Source organism: Pleurodeles waltl, chromosome 6 (assembly GCF_031143425.1).
Source record: "Pleurodeles waltl isolate 20211129_DDA chromosome 6, aPleWal1.hap1.20221129, whole genome shotgun sequence".
NCBI lineage: Eukaryota > Metazoa > Chordata > Amphibia > Caudata > Salamandridae > Pleurodeles > Pleurodeles waltl.
The window spans coordinates 442945887-442967516 of NC_090445.1; the positions used below are offsets into that span (position 1 = coordinate 442945887).

The 21630-nt window shown below is 46.7% G+C and overlaps 1 protein-coding gene across 2 annotated transcripts in view; it reads left to right on the forward strand.

Annotated features, from left to right (window-relative positions):
• The window catches only part of TMCC2 (transmembrane and coiled-coil domain family 2), a 647328-nt gene that overhangs the window by 369798 nt on the left and 255900 nt on the right, over positions 1-21630 (forward strand). Inside the window, exon 1 of one of the 2 annotated variants that reach the window (XM_069238538.1) lies at positions 17862-18015. The exons of the other annotated variant lie outside the window; for it this stretch is intronic. Coding sequence (XP_069094639.1) covers positions 18001-18015 — 15 coding nt within the window. The 5' untranslated portion in view covers positions 17862-18000. Of the gene's footprint in view, positions 1-17861; positions 18016-21630 lie in introns of those variants that run through there. 2 annotated transcript variants of the gene reach the window in all.

Sequence of the window (21630 nt, forward strand, 5' to 3'; positions counted from 1 at the left end):
GATATTCCTGAGGATGCTAGACAAGCATTAACTTTACAACTAGTAGCGCATGGCTTAACAGAAAAGAGCAGGGATGTTACATTCATAGTGGAAGCTAATGAAGCTTACCAATCAGAAACATTCTACTCTTGGGTCACCTTTCCTGAGAAAGACCGCAAATCAGTCACATTCCACACATATAGAATTGAAAACGTGCCGCCACAATACCAAGCCTACTAGTATCATGAAATACCGGTCACTTACCAAGAGCATCAGAACTGGTTCGAAGGCGCCCTACCACATGTAATACAATGTGTGAAATTAGGTCCTTTAGGTAATAATGGACCAACGTGGCCTATGTTCGCCACATACACACCTCACCCAGATATACAAAACATGCAGGCAGCAGACCTGCGAGAATTATATCTTGAATTAGTAATGCTATACAGTCGACCAGTTCAGTTCATAATGTGAACAATGAATACAACACCAGTGCGTACAGCACCACCAGCACCTGCTGGATACTAATTGGCCACTGGGATTAATCCACAAACAGTACATACCATTATGGGTAAAGTACCCACGAAACGGGAGAAAATACCGTTCTGGATAGCCCAGAAAACAAATCAGCTGGAAGCTGTGTTTCCCCATACTGGACCACAGGAGAAACATAGAATTATCACTATATGCTTGCCTTTCGGGATGGTCCCCTCAGTGGATGACTGTGCTACATGGGGTACAGTCTTTGTTGAAATATACACTACCACAAATGGTACCGCGACACTTGCTAATTTACCAGAAGTACTCAGTAAAATTAAAGGGGAAGCAGTAGCACTGGCTATACACCAGCGTCTCCGAGAGATTCTACATTTGGACCAAGAGAGAGAGCTACCGAGAGTTATTTCTGACACCTATACTAGTATAGGACAGGATAGTTTGGGAGCCAAACCGGAAACATTTGAAATACAAAGTACCATCCCTAGGGATGGTGCTAAACAAAAACAAGAAAATTCCACGAACCGCTGGGATAAAAAAAAACAATTTAATGATAGACAAAATAATAGAGCAGATTCTCCACATCCGGAGACCTCCGAAAGGAGATACATTCTCAGAAATAGGAAAAGTATAAAAACTCCTGACAGATATACTGATTCACATCCCTCTCGTTCCTTTCAGGACGCACCGGATAGACGTAGCGAGACAGGGAGCTGTCCTGATCGACGTCCTGAGTACGTGAAACAAAAGAAAGACTCGCCGCAGTCTTCGGCCCCAAAAAAATATATAAGTCCCCACAGCAAAAAACACAGTTTAAAAAGAAAAAGGTGGCAGCATTGTCAATTAAAAATGCCAGTACACTTGAGAGCATTTCTGAAGAACAAGACGTGGGCAGTGTCACTGTTAGACAGCGCAGCAGAGATCATGATATGTCGCCAGAGTCTGAAAGATCACCTGGATGTGACAGCAACTAGCGATTTCATTGCAGTTGAAATAGCGGAATGGCGCGTCCTCCCACCCGATAGGGTATGTGATTTAAAAATTCAAATTGAGGGAGACATTCAAGTGATATTCTGGGAAGAACTTAATTGTGAGATCCTATTGGCCGAAAGAAACTGTCCACCTGAGCATGTCCGTGTAGGAGGCTGGACTGGCTTGTAGTGAGTACCAAGGGGTACTTACACCTTGCACCAGGCCCAGGTATCCCTTATTAGTGTATAGGGGTGTCTAGCAGCTTAGGCTGATAGAAAAGGTAGCTTAGCAGAGCAGCTTAGGCTGAACTAGGAGACGAGTGAAGCTCCTACAGTACCACTAGTGTCATATGCACAATATCATAAGAAAACACAATACACAGATATACTAAAAATAAAGGTACTTTATTTTTATGACAATATGCCAAAAGTATCTCAGTGAGTACCCTCAGTATGAGGATAGCAAATATACACAAGATATATGTACACAATACCAAAATATGCAGTAATAGCAATAGAAAACAGTGCAAACAATGTATAGTCACAATAGAATGCAATGGGGGCACATAGGGATAGGGGCAACACAAACCATATACTCTAGAAGTGGAATGCGAACCACGAATGGACCCCAAACCTATGTGACCTTGTAGAGGGTCGCTGGGACTGTAAGAAAACAGTGAGGGTTAGAAAAATAGCCCACCTCAAGACCCTGAAAAGTGGGTGCAAAGTGCACTTAAGTTCCCCAAAGAGCACAGAAGTCGTGATAGGGAAATTCTGCAGGAAAGACCAACACCAGCAATGCAACAACGATGGATTTCCAGACGAGAGTACCTGTGGAACAAGGGGACCAAGTCCAAAAGTCACGATCAAGTCGGAAGTGGGCAGATGCCCAGGAAATGCCAGCTGTGGGTGCAAAGAAGCTGCCACCGGATGGTCGAAGCTGTGGATTCTGCAAGAACGACCAGGGCTAGAAACTTCCCCTTTGGAGGATGGATGTCCCACGTCGTGAAGAGTCGTGCAGAGGTGTTTTCGTGCAGAAAGACTGCAAACAAGCCTTGCTAGCTGCAAGGGTCACGGTTAGGGTTTTTGGATGCTGCTGTGGCCCAGGAGGGACCAGGATGTCGCCAATTGCGTGAGGAGACAGAGGGGGCGTCCAGCAAGACAAAGAGCCCACTCAGAAGCAGGCAGCACCCGCAGAAGTGCCGGAACAGGCACTACGAAGTGGAGTGAACCGGAGCTCACCCGAAGTTGCACAAGAGGGTCCCACGAAGCCGGAGGACAACTCAGGAGGTCGTGCAATGCAGGTTAGAGTGCCGGGGACCCAGGCTTGGCTGTGCACAAAGGAAATCCTCGAAGAGTGCACAGGAGCCGGAGTAGATGCAAAACACGCGGTTCCCAGAAATGCAGTCTAGCGTGGGGAGGCAAGGACTTACCTCCACCAAACTTGGACTGAAGAGTCACTGGACTGTGGGAGTCACTTGGACAGAGTTGCTGAGTTCAAGGGACCTCGCTCGTCGTGCTGAGAGGAGACCCAGAGGACCGGTGATGCAGTTCTTTGGTGCCTGCGGTTGCAGGGGGAAGATTCCGTCGACCCACGGGAGATTTCTTCGGAGCTTCTAGTGCAGAGAGGAGGCAGACTACCCCCACAGCATGCACCACCAGAAAAACAGTCAAGAAGGCGGCAGGATCAGCGTTACAAGGTCGCAGTGGGTCGTCTTTGCTACTTTGTTGCAGTTTTGCAGGCTTCCAGCGCGGTCAGCAGTCGATTCCTTGGCAGAAGGTGAAGAGAGAGATGCAGAGGAACTCTGATGAGCTCTTGCATTTGTTATCTAAGGAATTCCCCAAAGCAGAGACCCTAAATAGCCAGAAAAGGAGGTTTGGCTACCTAGGAGAGAGGATAGGCTAGCAACACCTGAAGGAGCCTATCAGAAGGAGTCTCTGACGTCACCTGCTGGCACTGGCCACTCAGAGCAGTCCAGTGTGCCAGCAGTACCTCTATTTCCAAGATGGCAGAGGTCTGGAGCACACTGGAGGAGCTCTGGGCACCTCCCAGGGGAGGTGCAGGTCAGGGGAGTGGTCACTCCCCTTTCCTTTGTCCAGTTTCGCGCCAGAGCAGGGCTGAGGGATCCCTGAACCGGTGCAGACAGGCTTATGTAGAGATGTGCACCATCTGTGCCCATCAAAGCATTTCCAGAGGCTGGGGGAGGCTACTCCTCCCCAGCCCTGACACCTTTTTCCAAAGGGAGAGGGTGTAACACCCTCTCTCTGAGGAAGTCCTTTGTTCTGCCTTCCTGGGCCAAGCCTGGCTGGACCCTAGGAGGGCAGAAACCTGTCTGAGGGGTTGCCAGCAGCAGCAGCTGCAGTGAAACCCCGGGAAAGGTAGTTTGGCAGTACCCGGGTCTGAGCTAGAGACTCGGGGGATCATGGAATTGTCTCCCCAATGCCAGAATGGCATTTTGGGGTTACAATTCCATGATCCTAGACATGTTACATGGCCATGTTCGGAGTTACCATTGTGACGCTATACATATGTCGTGACATATGTATAGTGCACGCGTGTAATGGTGTCCCCGCACTCACAAAGTCCGGGGAATTTCCCCTGAACAATGTGGGAGCACCTTGGCTAGTGCCAGGGTGCCCACACACTAAGTAATTTAGCACCCAACCTTTACCAGGTAAAGGTTAGACATATAGGTGACTTATAAGTTACTTAAGTGCAGTGGTAAATGGCTGTGAAATAACGTGGACGTTATTTCACTCAGGCTGCACTGGCAGGCCTGTGTAAGAATTGTCAGATCTCCCTATGGGTGGCACAAGAAATGCTGCAGCCCTAGGATACCTCAGTACCATATACTAGGGAATTATAAGGGTGTTCCAGTATGCCAATGTAAATTGGTGAAATTGGTCAGTAGCCTGTTAGTGACAATTTGTACAGAGAGAGCATAACCACTGAGGTTCTGGTTAGCAGAGCCTCAGTGAGACAGTTAGGCACCACACAGGGAACACATACATATAGGTCACAAACTTATGAGGACTGGGGTCCTGGCTAGCAGGGTCCCAGTGACACATAACAAACATACTGAAAACATAGGGTTTTCACTATGAGCACTGGGCCCTGGCTGGCAGGATCCCAGTGAGATAGTGAAAACACCCTGACATACACTCACAAACAGGCCAAATGTGGGGGTAACAAGGCTAGAAAGAGGCTGCTTTCTCACAGTCCGTAAGCTCCCACATTGGGAAGATGTCATTTTGCCTTCTTTCTCTGATCTTGTTCCAGAGGCGGTAAAACAAGCCTACGCTGTTGATTAGGCTTCAGTGCAGGCTCCTGCGCTATACCGTAGTCATGTAGGTTGGGACAAGTAGTCTCCTTGTCATATAATACCTATCAGGTCCACACCCTAGCCTCAGCCACAATATCCTGTTAAACACGAAGCAAAAGCTCCAGTGAGGGATATCCTCACTCAACCAGAGTACCAGGGAGTAATTGACCCCTGTGCCTCTGCAATGAATAACCCGCTATTCCCGATTGAAAAACATGACCATTCATAGAGAATAGTCTTAGATTACAGACACTTAAACAGTCATACATGCACATACGCTATACAAAATTCACATAGCACAGCATTATTAACAGTATAGTGTGCAAAAAGTACAAAACAACGTTGGAAAGTAGGGACCTGAGTGCATTCTCATTTGGCTCACAGAAACACTTTTGCTGTTTGCCCCAAGGCTATAAGACCAGTCCCGAACTGTTCTCAGCCCGTGTAACGTCAATACTACATGATCTTGATCCCAAGGCGCTGTGCTATGTGGATGACATCTATCTCACAGATAACGACCTCACCATTCATCTTGGCAGGGTTGATCAGATAATTTTAGGATTTTCGGACCTCTGTTACAAATTTAACTTTAAGAAAAGTAAGATGGCCTTTCTCAGTGTATTGTTCCGGGGATATGAGCTATCAAACGAGGGGAAGAGCCTGGCCCGCACTTCCTGGAGAAATATGCACAGTTGCACCCACCTAACATGCTTCAGAAGCTACAGTTGCTACTTGGCTTTTTCAATTTTGGCAGAACATACATTCCTGACTATGCACAACTTATCAAACCTCTGTATGACTTAATACGCCCAGATTTGTCTAGCGAACACTGGTCAGTTGAACACACACGCATCCTTAGGGAATTGCAACAGGACATGCTGGAAGCAAAACACTTACAGACACGATAACAAAACAAATTTTGTCATCAGAATAATTGCTGGTGCTATTAGGTTTACTTATGTCACTTTTAACGAGGGCGACACAGTGCCCACAGCGCATAAATCCCATTTATACTGTAATGCAGAACAACGCTTTGCACCTACAGAAACATTTCTAACTGCAGTTCAAATGGCTGTCAGTAAGGAGAGGCCACTAACCCAAGGGAAGCGCATTATTGTTGTTACCCGGTGCCAGCCTTAGAGGCTGTTACTAAAGCAAGCATTCCTAACGCTAAAGCACTACATCCACGATGGATTCAGTGGGCTACCTCCCTGACCGCCAATGATGTTGATTACATCTTTGACCCAAACCTTCAGACACAAGAATATCTTCAATATGAACAGGAGTACCCTGTTCCTCTGGATATCTTACCACTTGACAGATACCATTCTGTCATTTATACTGATGATTCAGCACAACCAGCTGTAGGTACTAAACATCAATGTTCAGCCGCTTGCGCAGCCATGAGTGGAGTGATGGAGGATGGAGTTTTCCACTCTCATAATACCTACACTCAGACCCTGAGGGACTACAAAGCTCAGCTGGCTGAACATAAAGCCCTCCTTCTAGCGCTAGAATACACAGAGCCAGGATTGCTGACTTTGATTGTCTGTGATTCATACTACTGCTTCCAGTCCTACAATGATTACCTTAATCATTGGAAGCTGAAAAGTTTAGAGATTCCAAAGGGAACACCATAAAACACAAAACTTTGTGGGGGAGGGTGGCTGATCTTAAGGATAAGCTACCGTGTGACAATGTAGTACATACATTGGGCCACCAACGTGTAGGAGTACATGTTATAGGTAACACTTTGGCTGATGAAGCAGCCAAATCCACAGTAGCTACGGTGTCTGTGGCTGCAGTGACTCGTACTCAGACGAGATTGGATAATGAAATACTGACTGTCATGAAGGCTTCGGCTGAAGGCAAGTCCCTCCCAAAAGCATACCCCACAAAATATTCTTACCACATCAATACACAGAATGTTGCTTACGCAGCAATTCCTGGGGTTGGAGATCGAGCGATCCCCAACGAAGACCAGAGACTATATCTAATAAAAGCAGAGCATGAGGGTGTTGCTTCTGCACATGCTGGTATTTCGGCAACGGTAACACTCTTACAGAAACACTTCTGGTGGCCAAGTCTATACAAACAGACAAAACAATACCTCAATTGTTGTGATATTTGCCAGCAAATAAAGGGCTCTAATATCAAACGCCCTCTGCAGACATCCCTCTTGGTGTCCAGTAGGCCACTACAATGTGTGTACCTGGACCAATGCGGTCCACTTCAACATGATGGTGCATACAAATACATCTTAGTCACTATAGATTCTTGTTCTAGATTCCTGTTGGTAAGGCTTCAGCGGTCGGCTGACGCTCTGTTATAAAAGACTTGCTGATCTTTATCTTTATCAGTACATATGCGGTTGTGGCATTTCATTCGGACCGGGGCCCTGCATTTGCCTCTAAGGCATTCAGAGACACCATAGGAACGATGGGTGTTGAACTCCATTACTCCTCACCATACCATCCTGAGGTAAATTTGGTCATGGAGAGGCGGAATCGTGATATATAGCAGTCCTTAAAAGCCAGAGTATTAGGTTCTGGCCGCAGTTGGCTTTATCACCTTTATGGGGTGCAGGGAGCACTGAATAATCTGTTAAGACGGTCCTTGGGGGGGGCACACTCCTTATGAGATTCTCTTTGGTATACCTATGTATGTCCCAGATCTTGATGGCCCTGGGTTGGTGGCAGCAGACACACCGTTTGACATAAATGACATAAATGAACATCTCACTGTCTTACAGGAGCTTCAGAAATTTTGTGATGATGAATCGTCCGCCAGTGCTGCCGCCTTAGGAATAAGGGATTCACCAACAACTTCCACTGGCTGGATTCCTAAAGTTGGGGATCTGGTACATGAAAGGGAATTTGGTCCATCCTACAGAGCACCGGTCCCAGTCTTGGGAATACAAGGTACCAGAACTGTCATCTTACCACCACTGCCTGGTTCGAGAACAAACAGATTAATTTCCATTGAAAGACGTCAAAGTTCACCATTTGGCCGATCCTGCACAGTAGACCCAGAGGTCCCTTGGGTAGTCCTTGATTCCCTCTCACTACCCAACAGGACATACCTCTTCAAAGTAGAATTAACAACACTACTTTGGACTACATAACAATGTCCAATGATGTTTCAAACACCTCCTCGACCATGGGGATGGTGGAGCTCTTGCTGATTCCAGTTACAGCATCAACGACAGCACCTGTCCAAGATTTGGCTGTTTTTTACACCAACACTACACAGCCTGATGACACCATCTACCACAAGCCTCCACTTGAAGTGGATCAATCGAAAAGTAATGCACTTGCTCCAGTTTTTGCAGAGACTGCCTCTGGTTATTTAATTGACATTGATGACTTCATCAAACTCATCCACTCCAGCAAGTGAAAATGAATCAAAGACACGTGAGCTATACCTATGGCTAAAAAAAACTATTTTATTAGCAAAATGAACAATTTTTGGCTCTTTTTGACATTTTTCTCGTTGTTCCTATGGATTGGGTTTGTGACTATTTTCTTTTTACTCATAAATGGTAATTCGCTTCCTAACCGCTCCTTGGTTGAGCTTGTGGATGAAGTCTTGACTCTGTATCATTCCTCACATAAGGTCCGAAGAGACTTGTCCCTTGTGAACATTTCAGTTGTACCAATTCCTGATGGTATTGTGTGGGACAACGTACCATTTGATGAATACGGGCCTCATGGAGGTCATTCAAATTCCATATGTGTTTAAAATTTCCATGACAGAAGTCATTACACCTGGTGTTGTATCTGATGATTGCGATGTCCAGACAGTTGATTCTATGTTAACTGAAACGAAGGACTATTCAGTGTTTGAAAGTGATGAAGTATATAGAAATACAAATAATTATGGGGAAATGTTCTGTTATAACAACTGGGGACGTTACTACCTGCACCGTGCTACTAGGCACAGACCAGTATTTAACTTCACACAGTGGGAACACCGTTCTATACCACCAGTGGGGAGCCCTAAACACTATTTAGATAAATTCACTTACTTCGATGGGCATGACGCCAAAAATTCAGCTGCATATTATTTCAGATTGCCTTCTTCGAAAATTAGGAAAATTTTGCTAACTGATACTAAATTGATTTATTCAACATCCTTTGTTTCCCGTCTTACAGTTGAAGGGGACCAATACTGGAAGAACACTGCTGATACAGGGTAGGGAAGCTCTGTTTAGAGCATGCCTGATTCCTGTCCAAATGATCTTTTTAAATGACACCATTCAACAGACATCCTGTCTGGAGTTAGCAAAAGTTAAAGAAATGAACGCGCCCAGTATCGCCACACCTGCGAAGTTTATCGATTGGCAATCCTTGCTGAATGTCACAGAGGAAGAGCTAAATGAAAAGGTTCAGGCCGGTACTTATAATTCTTCACTTTCCAGTCGCGGCAGGTGGTTAATCTTGCCAATTGACACCAATGGATGTCAGGCAGCTTTTTGAATTCCTCAAGGGGTTTCAAGATTAGTCGGCCAGACCCTCACTTTATCTCAGGTCAACACACAGGTATAGTTACAACATATAGGGGGTGATTCTGACCCCGGTGGTCTTAGACCGCCGGGGCCAGGGTCGGCGGGAGCACCGCCGACAGGCCGGCGGTGCCCCGCAGGGCATTCTGACCGCGGCGGTAAAGCCGCGGTCAGACCGGCAACACTGGCGGTCTCCCGCCAGTGTACCGCCGCCCTATTGAATCCTCCAAGGCGGCGCAGCTAGCTGCGCCGCCGAGGGGATTCCGACCCCCCCCTACCGCCATCCAGTTCCCGGCGGTCCGCCCGCCGGGAACCGGATGGCGGTAGGGGGGGGTCGCGGGGCCCCTGGGGGCCCCTGCAGTGCCCATGCCACTGGCATGGGCACTGCAGGGGCCCCCGTAAGAGGGCCCCTACAAGTATTTCACTGTCTGCTTGGCAGACAGTGAAATACGCGACGGGTGCAACAGCACCCGTCGCACCTTCCCACTCCGCCGGCTCGATTACGAGCCGGCATCCTTGTGGGAAGGGAGTTTTTCCCTGGGCTGGCGGGCGGTCTTTTGGCGACCGCCCGCCAGCCCAGGGAAAAACTTAGAATACCCTCCGCGGTCTTTCGACCGCGGAGCGGTATTTCGGAGGGGGAAGTCTGGCGGGCGGCCTCCGCCGCCCGCCAGACTTAGAATGACCCCCATAGTGTAGGTAAGCTGTGCCAGCAATGGGTTCAGTCTAACACGTTAGCCGCAGTTAAAGAACATCTTAACACTCTTTCTGAAGATGTAGATTTGCAGGACTTTTTGCTAGGTCCTAGGAAGCCACACTCTTAAAGATTCATATATGCTATGTACAACGAGATCTGGAAGCTTTCTCAGATAGAAGCTGCTGCACTTTTAAGGCAAATAGATGAGGAAAACATAGAAAAGGCTTTAGCTGTTGTCGATAACGGCATGAATACATGGTCCAACATAATTTATTCACTGACCAATATAGTGTCATCTGCAATAAATATCATTCAGACAGACCTGTCCCGTTTATATCATGGGCAAAGTCAGCTGCCGTTCCATCGTGCAGTTAGGTTGGACGTTACAGACATTGAAAAATGGCCGAATTCCATGGAAGTATAGTAACAGTAGTGAATTGTTCACTGCTTTTAATTTATCCAAGGAACGCCAGACAATGGCTAAAAGGGAAGCGAGTTTCACCATGCTCCATGCTGAGGCATTAGAAAAGCTGCCTTTCACAGTTGCAGAGAGTCCTTCAACAGTATGGCTCCTACATGACATCGTTAATCTGTCCTTTTCTACTTTCGCTTTTCGAAATGCATGAAACATCTTGCCATGCGCAGGTACGAGCGACTGGGCGATAGCTATATTAAGGAAGAGTGGGAGTTGCCCTTTGATTACAAATGTCTGAACGGGGAAACAGAGGTCTTTCTTAGCGGAAGCAAATTTAAGACTACTGTTAGTCATTCCATGATTTGCAAACAGGTGTCCCTTCACGGCTTTTGCAATGCAGGGGTGGCAAACTTGGCTTGTTTTCTGAAAGGTACTCCCGTCCCTTTGATTCAACCGGCATTTCATGTACTTTCGAATGGAAGTTATGTGGTGCTGAGCGACCAAAGTTGCTGCGGTATGCGACCAGGAATTGCCTGCGCTATTTCAGTCTCTAAGATCGTTACATGTTGTGGACATGTTTTATTCCCCTCCAAACGAGAGATAAATGTATTAGACATGTGGCCTTACATTGATACTGTTAATGTAAATTATGACAAGCTGAGCAGACTAAAGGTGCTACTGTTTCAAAAACAGGTTAGCGTTGACATCAGCCAGAGAGACTTATGCTCTGCAGATTGCAAGATCAGCAGCTGAGATACAATCCCTATTAAATGCCAACTTCCCCAAGCACTTTGGAGAATTGGTTTCCAGAATTTTCAACGCCTCAAGCACAGCCGGGATTGTACATTTCTTTAGTGCTGTTGGATCCGGATTTGTGTCCATCTTACAGACTATCTTCGGAGTCATCCCATCGGCCATCCATTCACTCTTTTCAAGTGTGTTTGGTGGCTTTCCACTTATTTTGCCATTGATTTGCTGGATACTGCTGCTATTTCTTCTGATTCGCGGTGGTTGTGTCTTTTCAGCTAACCATAGCAATGGAGCCGCTGCCACCAGCTCAACTGTGCCGTGAACGCATGGTTTAGATCTTCGATGCTCCCTTGCTGATGGAATTTGAGCATGATTGGTCATTGACATTTCGACCACTCTTATGGTGCGTGCAAACAGTCTTTCACTACATATGGTGCCTCTTCAAATACTTGCCGACAGTGTGCCTTGCTGTTACGCTGGTGCCTCCTATGGACCAAGAACTGCTGATGTTCCCGATGAGAGTTCATTCACAACCGTGCCCCTTGAGACTAAGGCTGATTCGCAAGGCCTCCTATGAGCCTTCCGTGCTCACTGAGTTGGCCCGCTACACCATGGAGGATGATACTACTGCGGCCGCACCTGCACAAGAGACTTCTGTGCACTACTGCTCCTTGGACCCATCTGCCCATCCCGTCATCGATTTAACATCCGACGATGTGGCCTCTTTCTTGGGGTCCTTTCCGTTTAATGACTCCTGGGATGCTCATTCAGATCATGACTATTGTAAGTAATTTGATGATTGGCTTCAATTTAAATTCAAAGTATAGCTCTGTTGTTCTTACTTTGGCCTGCCTTGCTTGTCATTGTCGACATTATGGCCCTCATTATGACATTGGCTGTAAATCCCACTTACCGCCATGCTGACTGCCGCCAACATACCGCTGCTGCAGTGGATTACCGCCACCCATATTATGACCCACAAATAACAATCTGTCACTATACAGCCACACACACAAGTCCACCAGACCAAAGGTCAGTGATAAGCTGGCGGTAGCAAAACCCACACCGTTACGTCAACAGAACTACACCCACAACATTATTATTATGCAGCGGACATTCAGTGACACTAAACCATTGGCTGTACATATTGCCGCGCTCAAAATACACACAACCTAACAAAACTATACCACATAGGACAATTCAAACTACACACACATACACACACCACACCCACACACCACTATAAAACACACACTCACATTACCCACAACCCTTCAAGTGACACAAGAGAGATAGCAAAACCACAGACAAGACCACAAACACACACCACCATCACCTATACACCATCCACGCTCACTACATCACACACCCCACACACCCTCACCCACACCACTCACAATACATCCATGGCACCGCAACGACACCCCAGGTTCTCTGAGGAGGAGCTAATCATGGTGGAGGAAATCATCTGGGTATAGCCATAGCTATTCGGATCACAGGTGCAGCAGACGTCCATTGCTAGGAAGATGGAGCTATGGCGGAGAATCGTGGACGGGGTCAACGGCGTGGGACAGCACCCAAGTACAAGGGATGACATCAGGAAGAGGTGGAACGACCTGCGGGGGAAGGTACGTTCCACAGCAGCAAGATACCAAATAGCTGTACAGAGGACTGGCGTGGACCCCCACCTCCTCCCCCACAACTAACAACATGGGAGGAGCAAGTCTTGGCAGTCATGCATCCTGAGCGCCTGGCAGGAGTAGGAGGAGGACTGGACTCTGGTAAATCAAATCTCTATTACTATCACCCCCCCTACCTGCATGCCATCACAAACCCCCACCCGTACCCTCACTCCCGTCACTTCACCACTTCCCACATACCCCACCACCACAACCCACTCATCCCAATACCAAGCCCTGCATGCAGCACCAATGCATGGACACCCCTCACAGACCTGCATGGACACCCATCTCTAAAGCATGCACATTAAAGAGAATCACTTAGCCCACAAAATCACTACTCACACAAGGCAAAGCTGCCAGGGCAATAACAACCATACAGGGCAACACACCCATGCACAAGATGACACACACAGAAACAATAACACTGCATTTATATCCCCACAGGTCCCCCTCCCAACGTCACCAGAGAGGAGACACCAGGTGACACCTCACAGCAGTCACACTGACTCACGTGTCTCTCAGAGCCTCCATCCTCTGTCCATTGATGGTCACCCACTGCCTGTACTTCAAAGTGTTCTTAGGCACGAGGTTCCTCTGGAGCATCTCACTTTCCCCTAGTGAGACAAGGGTAATCTAAGCTGGCTCCCACCCTTCTCCTGGTAACGGCTCCTCCCCAAGTGCTACACTGCCCAAACCCTGTGTCCAAGTACCAGTGGGTGCCTGTGTCCACCTGGTAACATGCATAGAACTTGCAGGAACCCTTCTCTGCATGTTTCCTTGTAGAGACCCATGGTTTCTTCTCACTGGGGGGCTGGGAATAGTTATCCTGGGAACTAGGTTTGGGCCCTTTAAAGAACACCCCCTGTTTACCCTTACTCCCCCACTTTTTCTAATGGGGACCCTGACCACCCTTGGCGGAGTCTCCCCCATACCTCTTTTGGACCCTGGTGCTTTCCCGCCGGTCCGCTTTCTGAGCAAGCTTCCTGGGGTCAGTCAGCTTGCTGTCAATTAGGTGCTGTTGCAGCTCTTGAAAACAAATACTATACAAGTGCTCCCAAGCAAATTGTACAGCCCCTCTTAGGTGGTCACCTTACTGCCCTTCACCCAAACATCCAGTGACCTGCAGAAAGACTCTGCACATTTCATCCAAGTTTGGGATTCCTTTTTCTTATAGGATCTAAACTTTTCTTGGTACTGCTAAGGAGTAAGACCATATTTGGTGAGTAGGGCTTCCTTCATGATAGAATAAGTGAGTCCCTGAGGATCCCCTAAGGATGTCAAGGTGTTCCTCCCCTCTACCTCAAAGTGCTTTCACAGACCCGGGTCCAATGTGCTTTAGAGATCATGTTCATGTGGAGAGCTGACTCATACCCCTTAAACCACAGATAGATGTCATCCTCCTTTTTGTAATCCTTCACTAAGTTCTTTGGTATGTGCACCCTCCTCCCAGGCTGCCATGAGGTACTGCTGCCACCATCTCTGCTGGACTGTCTCCTTTGGTCTAGCTCCCTCAAGCTTAACTCATGAACCAAAAGCATTGTTTTCTCTTCTGTGGCTAATCTTCTCTCTTCCATCTCCATTTTAGGTGTTTCTAGTTCAAATTGGTGGACCCTCTCTGCTTGTCAGTCCTGCAACTCCTCAGGGGTAAGACCACTGGAAGAAACACTACTGCCTGCCCTGTAGGCCCGCCCCCCAGGCAGGTCAGGGTTACCCAACACAACATTGTATACGGTCTGCACCTCCTCATCCACATTCTCCTCCTTTGTGTGCCCCCCAGCCTCCTTAGCTGCCAACCAGGCCCAAAGCACCTGTTGCAGCTCCTTCTTCCTAGTGGAGCTTTCGATTGGGCAGGAAAGTTCTTTGTAACGTTGTTTAAGCTGAGCCACTCTGTACTCCTACAGCTTTTCCTACTCAAACACAACCTTTGTAGCAACAGCTGGTGCATCCTCAGATTGAGACATGCTTGTGGCTGAGGTTCAATAAAGATGCAACAGTTCCAAAAATCCAAAAAGTCAGAGGGGTCCCAAGAGAAAAACAAAAAGGAAGCAGAAAAAAAATCGACAGTGAAAAAACATGTAGTATGTTGTCACATGATGGTCTGCACTGAAGACAGTAGTGTGCACCAAACACTGTATGCCAAGTACAAATACAAGTTCAGTCCCAACCGCCAATCACCAATGTTAGAAATGGGGTCTCTGGTTGGCAGTCAGTCTGCACTCTATCCAAGCAGAGACCCTCACTGTAGTCAGGGTAAGGAAGATACACACCTAGGATTACCCCTGCTCACCCCCCTTGGTAGCTTGGCAGAAACAGTCAGGCTTATTTCAGAGGCAATGTGTAATGTATTTGTACCAACACACACATAGTAACACAGTGAAAACACTACAAAGTGGACACAACACCAGTTTAGAAAAATACCCAATATTTATCTAACTCAAACAAGGCCAAAATGACACAAATCCAAAATACACAAGCAAAGTTATGAATTTAAAAAAATGAAACTTCAATATAGGCCTTAGAAACACAAAGGCTTCATTTTGGTGATGTCATGGTGTCCTGACCAAGTCGTTCCCAACAATCTGATGCCAATGGCGCCTCACACGGAGTCGCATGAACTCCCAGGTACAGTACCTTGTGAAAATGAGGAAACAAGCCGTTGCACAGAGTCAGGGATCAAGATGTTGCTGGATCCGGTGCGTGGCGGTTCTGGGACTGTGGAGCAGAGGAGCGGAGGCATCTGTGCGAGGCGTCAGGTCCTTGCTGTGGAGCAGTGGAGGTGAGGCATTGACAAGACCATGTCCACTCATTTGAATTCCAGGTCCTGCGGGAGCAAAGAGAATAAAACCGTCACCCCTAAACACTATTCTCTTGTATCTGAAATGAATAGGGAACGAGCGAATGGCCTCCGGGGGAAAGGGAACAGGGATTTGGAAAGGGAAGAGAAACAAAACACTGGTTCACGAAGGAGCATCACTGTTGTTCTAGGAAAGTTGCCTCAGGGCTTGGTGCAGGAATTCTAAGACCAAAAGCAAATAAAAAAAAAAAGAACTACAAATATCACAGAGTCTTTCAGAAAAATAGCAATAATTATTATAATTTGATTGGGCATTCACCTAGTCTTTCAGCAAAGTCACAATAATTATTAGCGCTCCATTGCTCAACTATTAAGCACGATTTTGTAACTCTCAACAAAATCGTTATAAAATCTAACTTATGAATTTGTCTTTTGTTATTCGTTTTCACACAATAGACTTGCTCCAAAACAATCAGAATAAACGTTTAAGTTCTCATAGATATCGAGCAATTCTTTCAGGAGTTCACAACACTTAATTTCAATGCTGCTTTTAAAAATACTTCTCAAGCTGTCTTTGGAAATTAGTTTTGTATCACAGGTTTCTTAGCATCGACGAATGTCTTTCAAAATGCACCAAAATGTCACTAACCTTAAGAAGGCTGAAAACATGGAGACAAGAGGGGAATTATTCGCGAACCAACTTCTCCTGGAATGTTTCGATTATTTAAGGAAGATGGAATACTGCTTGTAAGTTCTCCAGCCACTGTGAAAGTAATCCGCTCCAGAGAGGGAAGCTCTGATGAAGCATTGCACTGAAAAGACGACTTCTGAAAGAATCACGGAACACCAGCTGAATTGGGAACACCTGCGAGCGAAGGAAGACGACTCCTGAAAGAATCACGGAACACCAGCTGAACTGGTGTGTCACGGAAGTCGGTGACATGGCACACAGAGTCGTGGACTTCAGCGTGGCTGTGGTGGCGTCGTGCCTGCAGGGTTGTTCGGGGTCGTCGCACTCCAGCAGGAAACACTGCTTCAAAGGAAAGGCTCTGTTGTTCACAAAATTCTGCCTTGCCCAGGCCTGGCCCCATACACACACCAGGGGGTTGGAGACTGCACAGCCCTTTCAAGTGTGTCAGCTCCTTCTTCCCCACTGTAGCCCAGGAGATTCATCAGGATATGCAGGCTACACCCCAGGTCCCTTTGTGTCACTGTCTAGAGGGAATTCACAACAGCCCAACTGTCAGTCTAACCTAGACTTGGAATACACGAGCAGGCAGAGGCACATAATGGTTTAAGCAAGAAAATTTCAACTTTCTAAAAGTGGCATTTTCAAACTGACAGTCTAAAAACCAACTTTGCCAAAAGATTTATTTTTAAATTGTGAGTTCAGAGACCCAAAACTCCACATCTCTATCTGCTCCCAGTGGTAAACTGCACTTAAAATATATTTAAAGGCAGTCCCCATGTTAACCTATAAGAGAGATAGGCCTTGCAACATTGAAACCCAAATTTGGCAGTATTTCACTGTCAGGATATGTAAAACCTATCAGTGCATGTCCCACCTTTAGCATACACTTCACCCTGTCCATGGGGCTACCTAGGCCCTACCTTACGGGTACGTTACATGTACAAAAAAGGAAAGGTTTGGGCTTGGCAAGTGGGTACACTTGCCAGGTAGAACTGACAGTTTAAAACTGCACACACAGACACTGCAGTGGCAGGTCTGAGCCATATTTATAGGGCTACTCGTGGGTAGCACAATCAGTGCTGCAGGCCCACTAGTAGCATTTGATTTCCAGGCCCTGGGCATCTCTAGTGCACTTTATTAGGGACTTACTAGTGAATCAAATATGCCAATCATGAAAAAACCAATTTACACATTTAGCTTGCACAGAGAGCACTTGCACTTTAGCAGTGATCAGCAGTGGCAAAGGCAAAAAGACAAGGAGGGATATGACAAGGATGCCAGGTTTAACAATCCCAAAGGCAGGAATCACTCAATATGTGCTTAAAGGCAATCAGGTTTTACACTCTTTAGAAGGCTACCTCAGTCTATGACCTGTTGCAGAACAGAGCCTGAATAATACCTTCTTGGTGACCCGCCAGGTTTTTGCTCCGAGACACACAGAAGGGGATTAAAGTCGATCAAAGCTGCAAGGTTTGCGTACCATAGGAGAAAGGCGGGGTAAGTAGGATCAGAGGGAGACTTCCTTCGGGTATTTAATCCTCTCCAACTGTTGCTCAGATGGACGGTTAGTAGTTTGTTAGTGATTGGAATGCTTGGGGACTAGCGTTTATCATGGTGATGATGATTTATGGCTTTCATTGCAGCTTTTTAAAGTAGAAACCTGTGATTGTTCTCCTTCATTTCCAATGTCCGGGATCTCGGCATGGTTCAAGTCACGGTAAGAGCATGTGAGTTTTGGGCAGGAGAGTCATAATAGTAAGATACAGCGCTTATTTCTGGAATACAAAGCGCGCCCTAACTTACATCTATAAGGCTGGCTTACTTCTAATGCTTAAATTAAACCTCCTTGATTCCGTTCTGAGTCAGATGCTTCACTGAGTCGCAGGATTCGAATAGTGCAGTACTAGGCAATAATTTCGGGTGTTTTAGAAGAGCTGTGGACAAATAAACGTCTTTATGGTGTTGCAGTTTCACCAGAACACGCATCTTCAAAACCTATAGGTCTCAACTTTGTGACCTGTTGTCTTTGCTAAATGTTTGCGGAGCAGCGAGGGGGGAGATTTGTGTGAACGATGAGGGATCTCGGGAAGCGTGGGGGCGAATCCCGAAGGAACATGGGGAGTGTTGAGGGCGAGGGGTGAAGGAACACGAGAGGGCAGAGGCACAAGCAACATGAGCAGTGCTTTGAAATGTGCATGTACTGTCCGATACTGAGTACCTGCATTCTTTCATTTGAAAGACAGAGTCCCTGCACTTTTCATCACTGCTACAATACATTTAATAGAAGAGTACCTGCACTTCTCTGGAGCAAACAGGTACTCTAAAGAATGAGTACCTGCACCTCTATATTTCCATTTAAAGAACTGAACAGAGGTGTTTAGGGAAACAACATGTAGGGGGCAGGAAGGGGGAAGCAATGGGGAGAGAAGTACACAGGCAAGAGGGGAGGAGAGAGGGGAGAAGCTGCCTGACAACAAAGAGTACAGGAGAGATACGTACACAGAGGTGGCTCAAAAACACACGCATTTTAATAGAGTGCTTCACGCAAAGGAAAAACAGCAGTGCTTTAAAAAAAAGCTGTAGAACTTGAAAGGCCAGCCAGTGAAAGAAATTGTGAAAAGGCAATGTTCTATGGGAGGCACAAACACAAGCTTGACAAGCTGAGAAATAAATAATAAGCAAGCAAATGAGTTACATGGAAAGCCAACCAATGCTAAGCAATAGGCAGGGTTCATGCCCTTGTATGTTCATAATAGGCCACATTGTGCCTCGCAACAATAGAGCATGAGTTTTCTAGTAGGTTAAACCTAAAAAAAACATTTAAGGTTCTCGGAAAAGTGGGGAATTGAGGCAAGGCTTGGCTGACTCCATATCTTTTGAATGTCTTCATACATGGGACCCTTATCTACATTTGTTTGATCTGTGTTGTCTATGGGTTAGGGTCAGCCAACTCACATCTATATAAACTGTTTTTATTATTGTGCCCTTAACTGTCAGTGATCTGTCTAGATCACATTATAAAAGTTAAGATGGATTTTTATAGCATTACCCTTTAATAATTCAATTGATTTCAGCTGTTTAAAAAATTAAATTGTATTGATTCACTGTAATGTTTTTAGAAATGGTTATACCAATTGCTGCATAGTGCTTGTTAGTCAGATACATGTGCAAATCCATCTTCACTTTTGTTTCATTCTCTACAGAATTCAAGAATGATGAAAAGAGCTCAAAATCCTGATCTTCACACAATCTAATCAATGTGACTTCTAGATAACCCTACGATCTAAAGTATTTCCTTATCTGTCTCCTGTCACAGTCCTCTCTTTATGTACCTTGCACTGAGACCTCCATCTCCTTTTCTGTCTGTTTCTCCTCCACTCATATTTAAAACTACTACTACACTCTTTATGCACCGATCATCCACCCACTATAATGTATTCCTCTTTTTGTCTAATATTGTGCATCTCTCCAGTGCTTTGTAGCCGGGTCTGCTCTCTGTACATCCACTTACATGCATACATACAATTTTGAACAGGCATTTTTTCTTTTTCATTTATATATCAAATATATACTTATTGTTATATTTATGACACGTTTCTACATTATGGGAACAAAAGAAGGCTGTAAATCTGAACACTGCATGAGCTAAAGGCTGTAGGAAAGGAGCCTCTTTCTAGCATGGATACCCCCACTTTTCTGTCTGATGTTGGAGTGTTTGACTGTGTTCACTGGGGTCCTGGTTAGCAGGATCCAAGTGATTATGCTCTCTCTCTCATCTAAATTGTGTCGCTGCATACTGGTAACCCAGTATTTCACCCAAAATTGGCATACTGGTCCCCCCTTATAAATCCCTAGTATATGGTACCTAGGTACCCAGGGCATTGGAGTTCCAGGGGATCCCTGTGGCTGCAGCATTTATTTTGCCACCCATAAGGAGCCCATGCAAAGGCTTCTACAGGACTGCCACTGCAGCCTGTGTGAAATGGTGCATGCACCCTTTCACTGCCATTTACACTGCACCAGGTCACTTATTAGTCACCCATATTGCAGACCTTCCAGCCCTAAAGGCTGGGTGCAGAGTACCTGTGTGTGAGGGCACCCCTGCACTAGCAGAGGTGCCCCCACGACCTCCAGGACCAATTTCCTGGACTTCGTGAGTGCGGGGACGCCATATTACGCATCCTCTGGACATAGGTCTCCACCTACGTCCAGCTTCACAATGTTAACTCTGAATATGGCCATGTTTGGTATCAAACATGTTGGAATCATACCCCAAGGCTTTTGCAAGCATTGGTTGTATGATTCCATGCACTCTAAGGGCTCCTTAGGGTACCCCTAGTACTGCCATTACAGCCTCCTGAAGTTTTCCAGGCAGCCCCAGCTGCTGCCACCTCACAGACAGGTTTCTGTCCTCCTGTTGCTCAGGCAGCTCGAGCCCAGGAAGGCAGAACAAAGTATTTCCTTTGGGAGAGGGGTGTTACAACCTTTCTCTTTGGAAATAGGTGTTACAAGCATGGGAGGGGTAGCTTCCCAGAGCCTCTGGAAATGCTTTGAAGGGCACAGATGGTGCCCTCCTTGCATAATCCAGCCTACATCTGTTCAGGGACCCCCAGTCCCCACTCTGGCGCGAACTGATGTCAGAGCCCTCCCCTGATAGGTGCTTACCTCTGTAGCTGACCAGTCCCCCTTTCAGGGCTATTTCAGTTCCCTCCCTTGGGTGGTTCTTCAGATTCGGATTGCAAGACTCCAGCAGGAATCCTCTGCATCCTTTACTTCACCTTCTTACCGAAGAAACTGCATCTGGACCCTCCAGGAATTCTACAAACTGCAACAAAGATGACTTCTGCAACATTGCGTCTTCAGCTCCTTCCAGGAACTGCAACTGTTTCCAGGTCGTGCATCCTCCAAGGACTGTCTGTCTTCAGCCTGCCCCAGAAGAACAAAGGAATCTCCCTTAAAGTGAAGGAGTCACTTCCCTGCTTCAGCAGGCACCCCTCTGCAGCAACTAACGGTGGCTTGGATCCACTCTCCTGAAGAAGTGCGTGGATCCAGCAACACAGGTGGTGGACTGAAGTGGTCCCGACGGTCCTGATGTCCAACTGTCCAGCTTTGGTGGAGGTAAGAACTTGTCTTCCCACACAAGACAGTACCCCTGTGCACCGCCTGTTTTGCAGTTGCCAAGGCTTGTCGGCATCCTTCCACGAACTTCTTCATGCACCGTTGCTGATCCGGCCCCCAGCACTTCTTCCTGCGACGCACAGCCTCCTGCGTGGTTCTCCGGCGGCGTGGGATCCTTTTGAGTAGTGCTGCGTGGGCCTCCTTTTGCACCTTC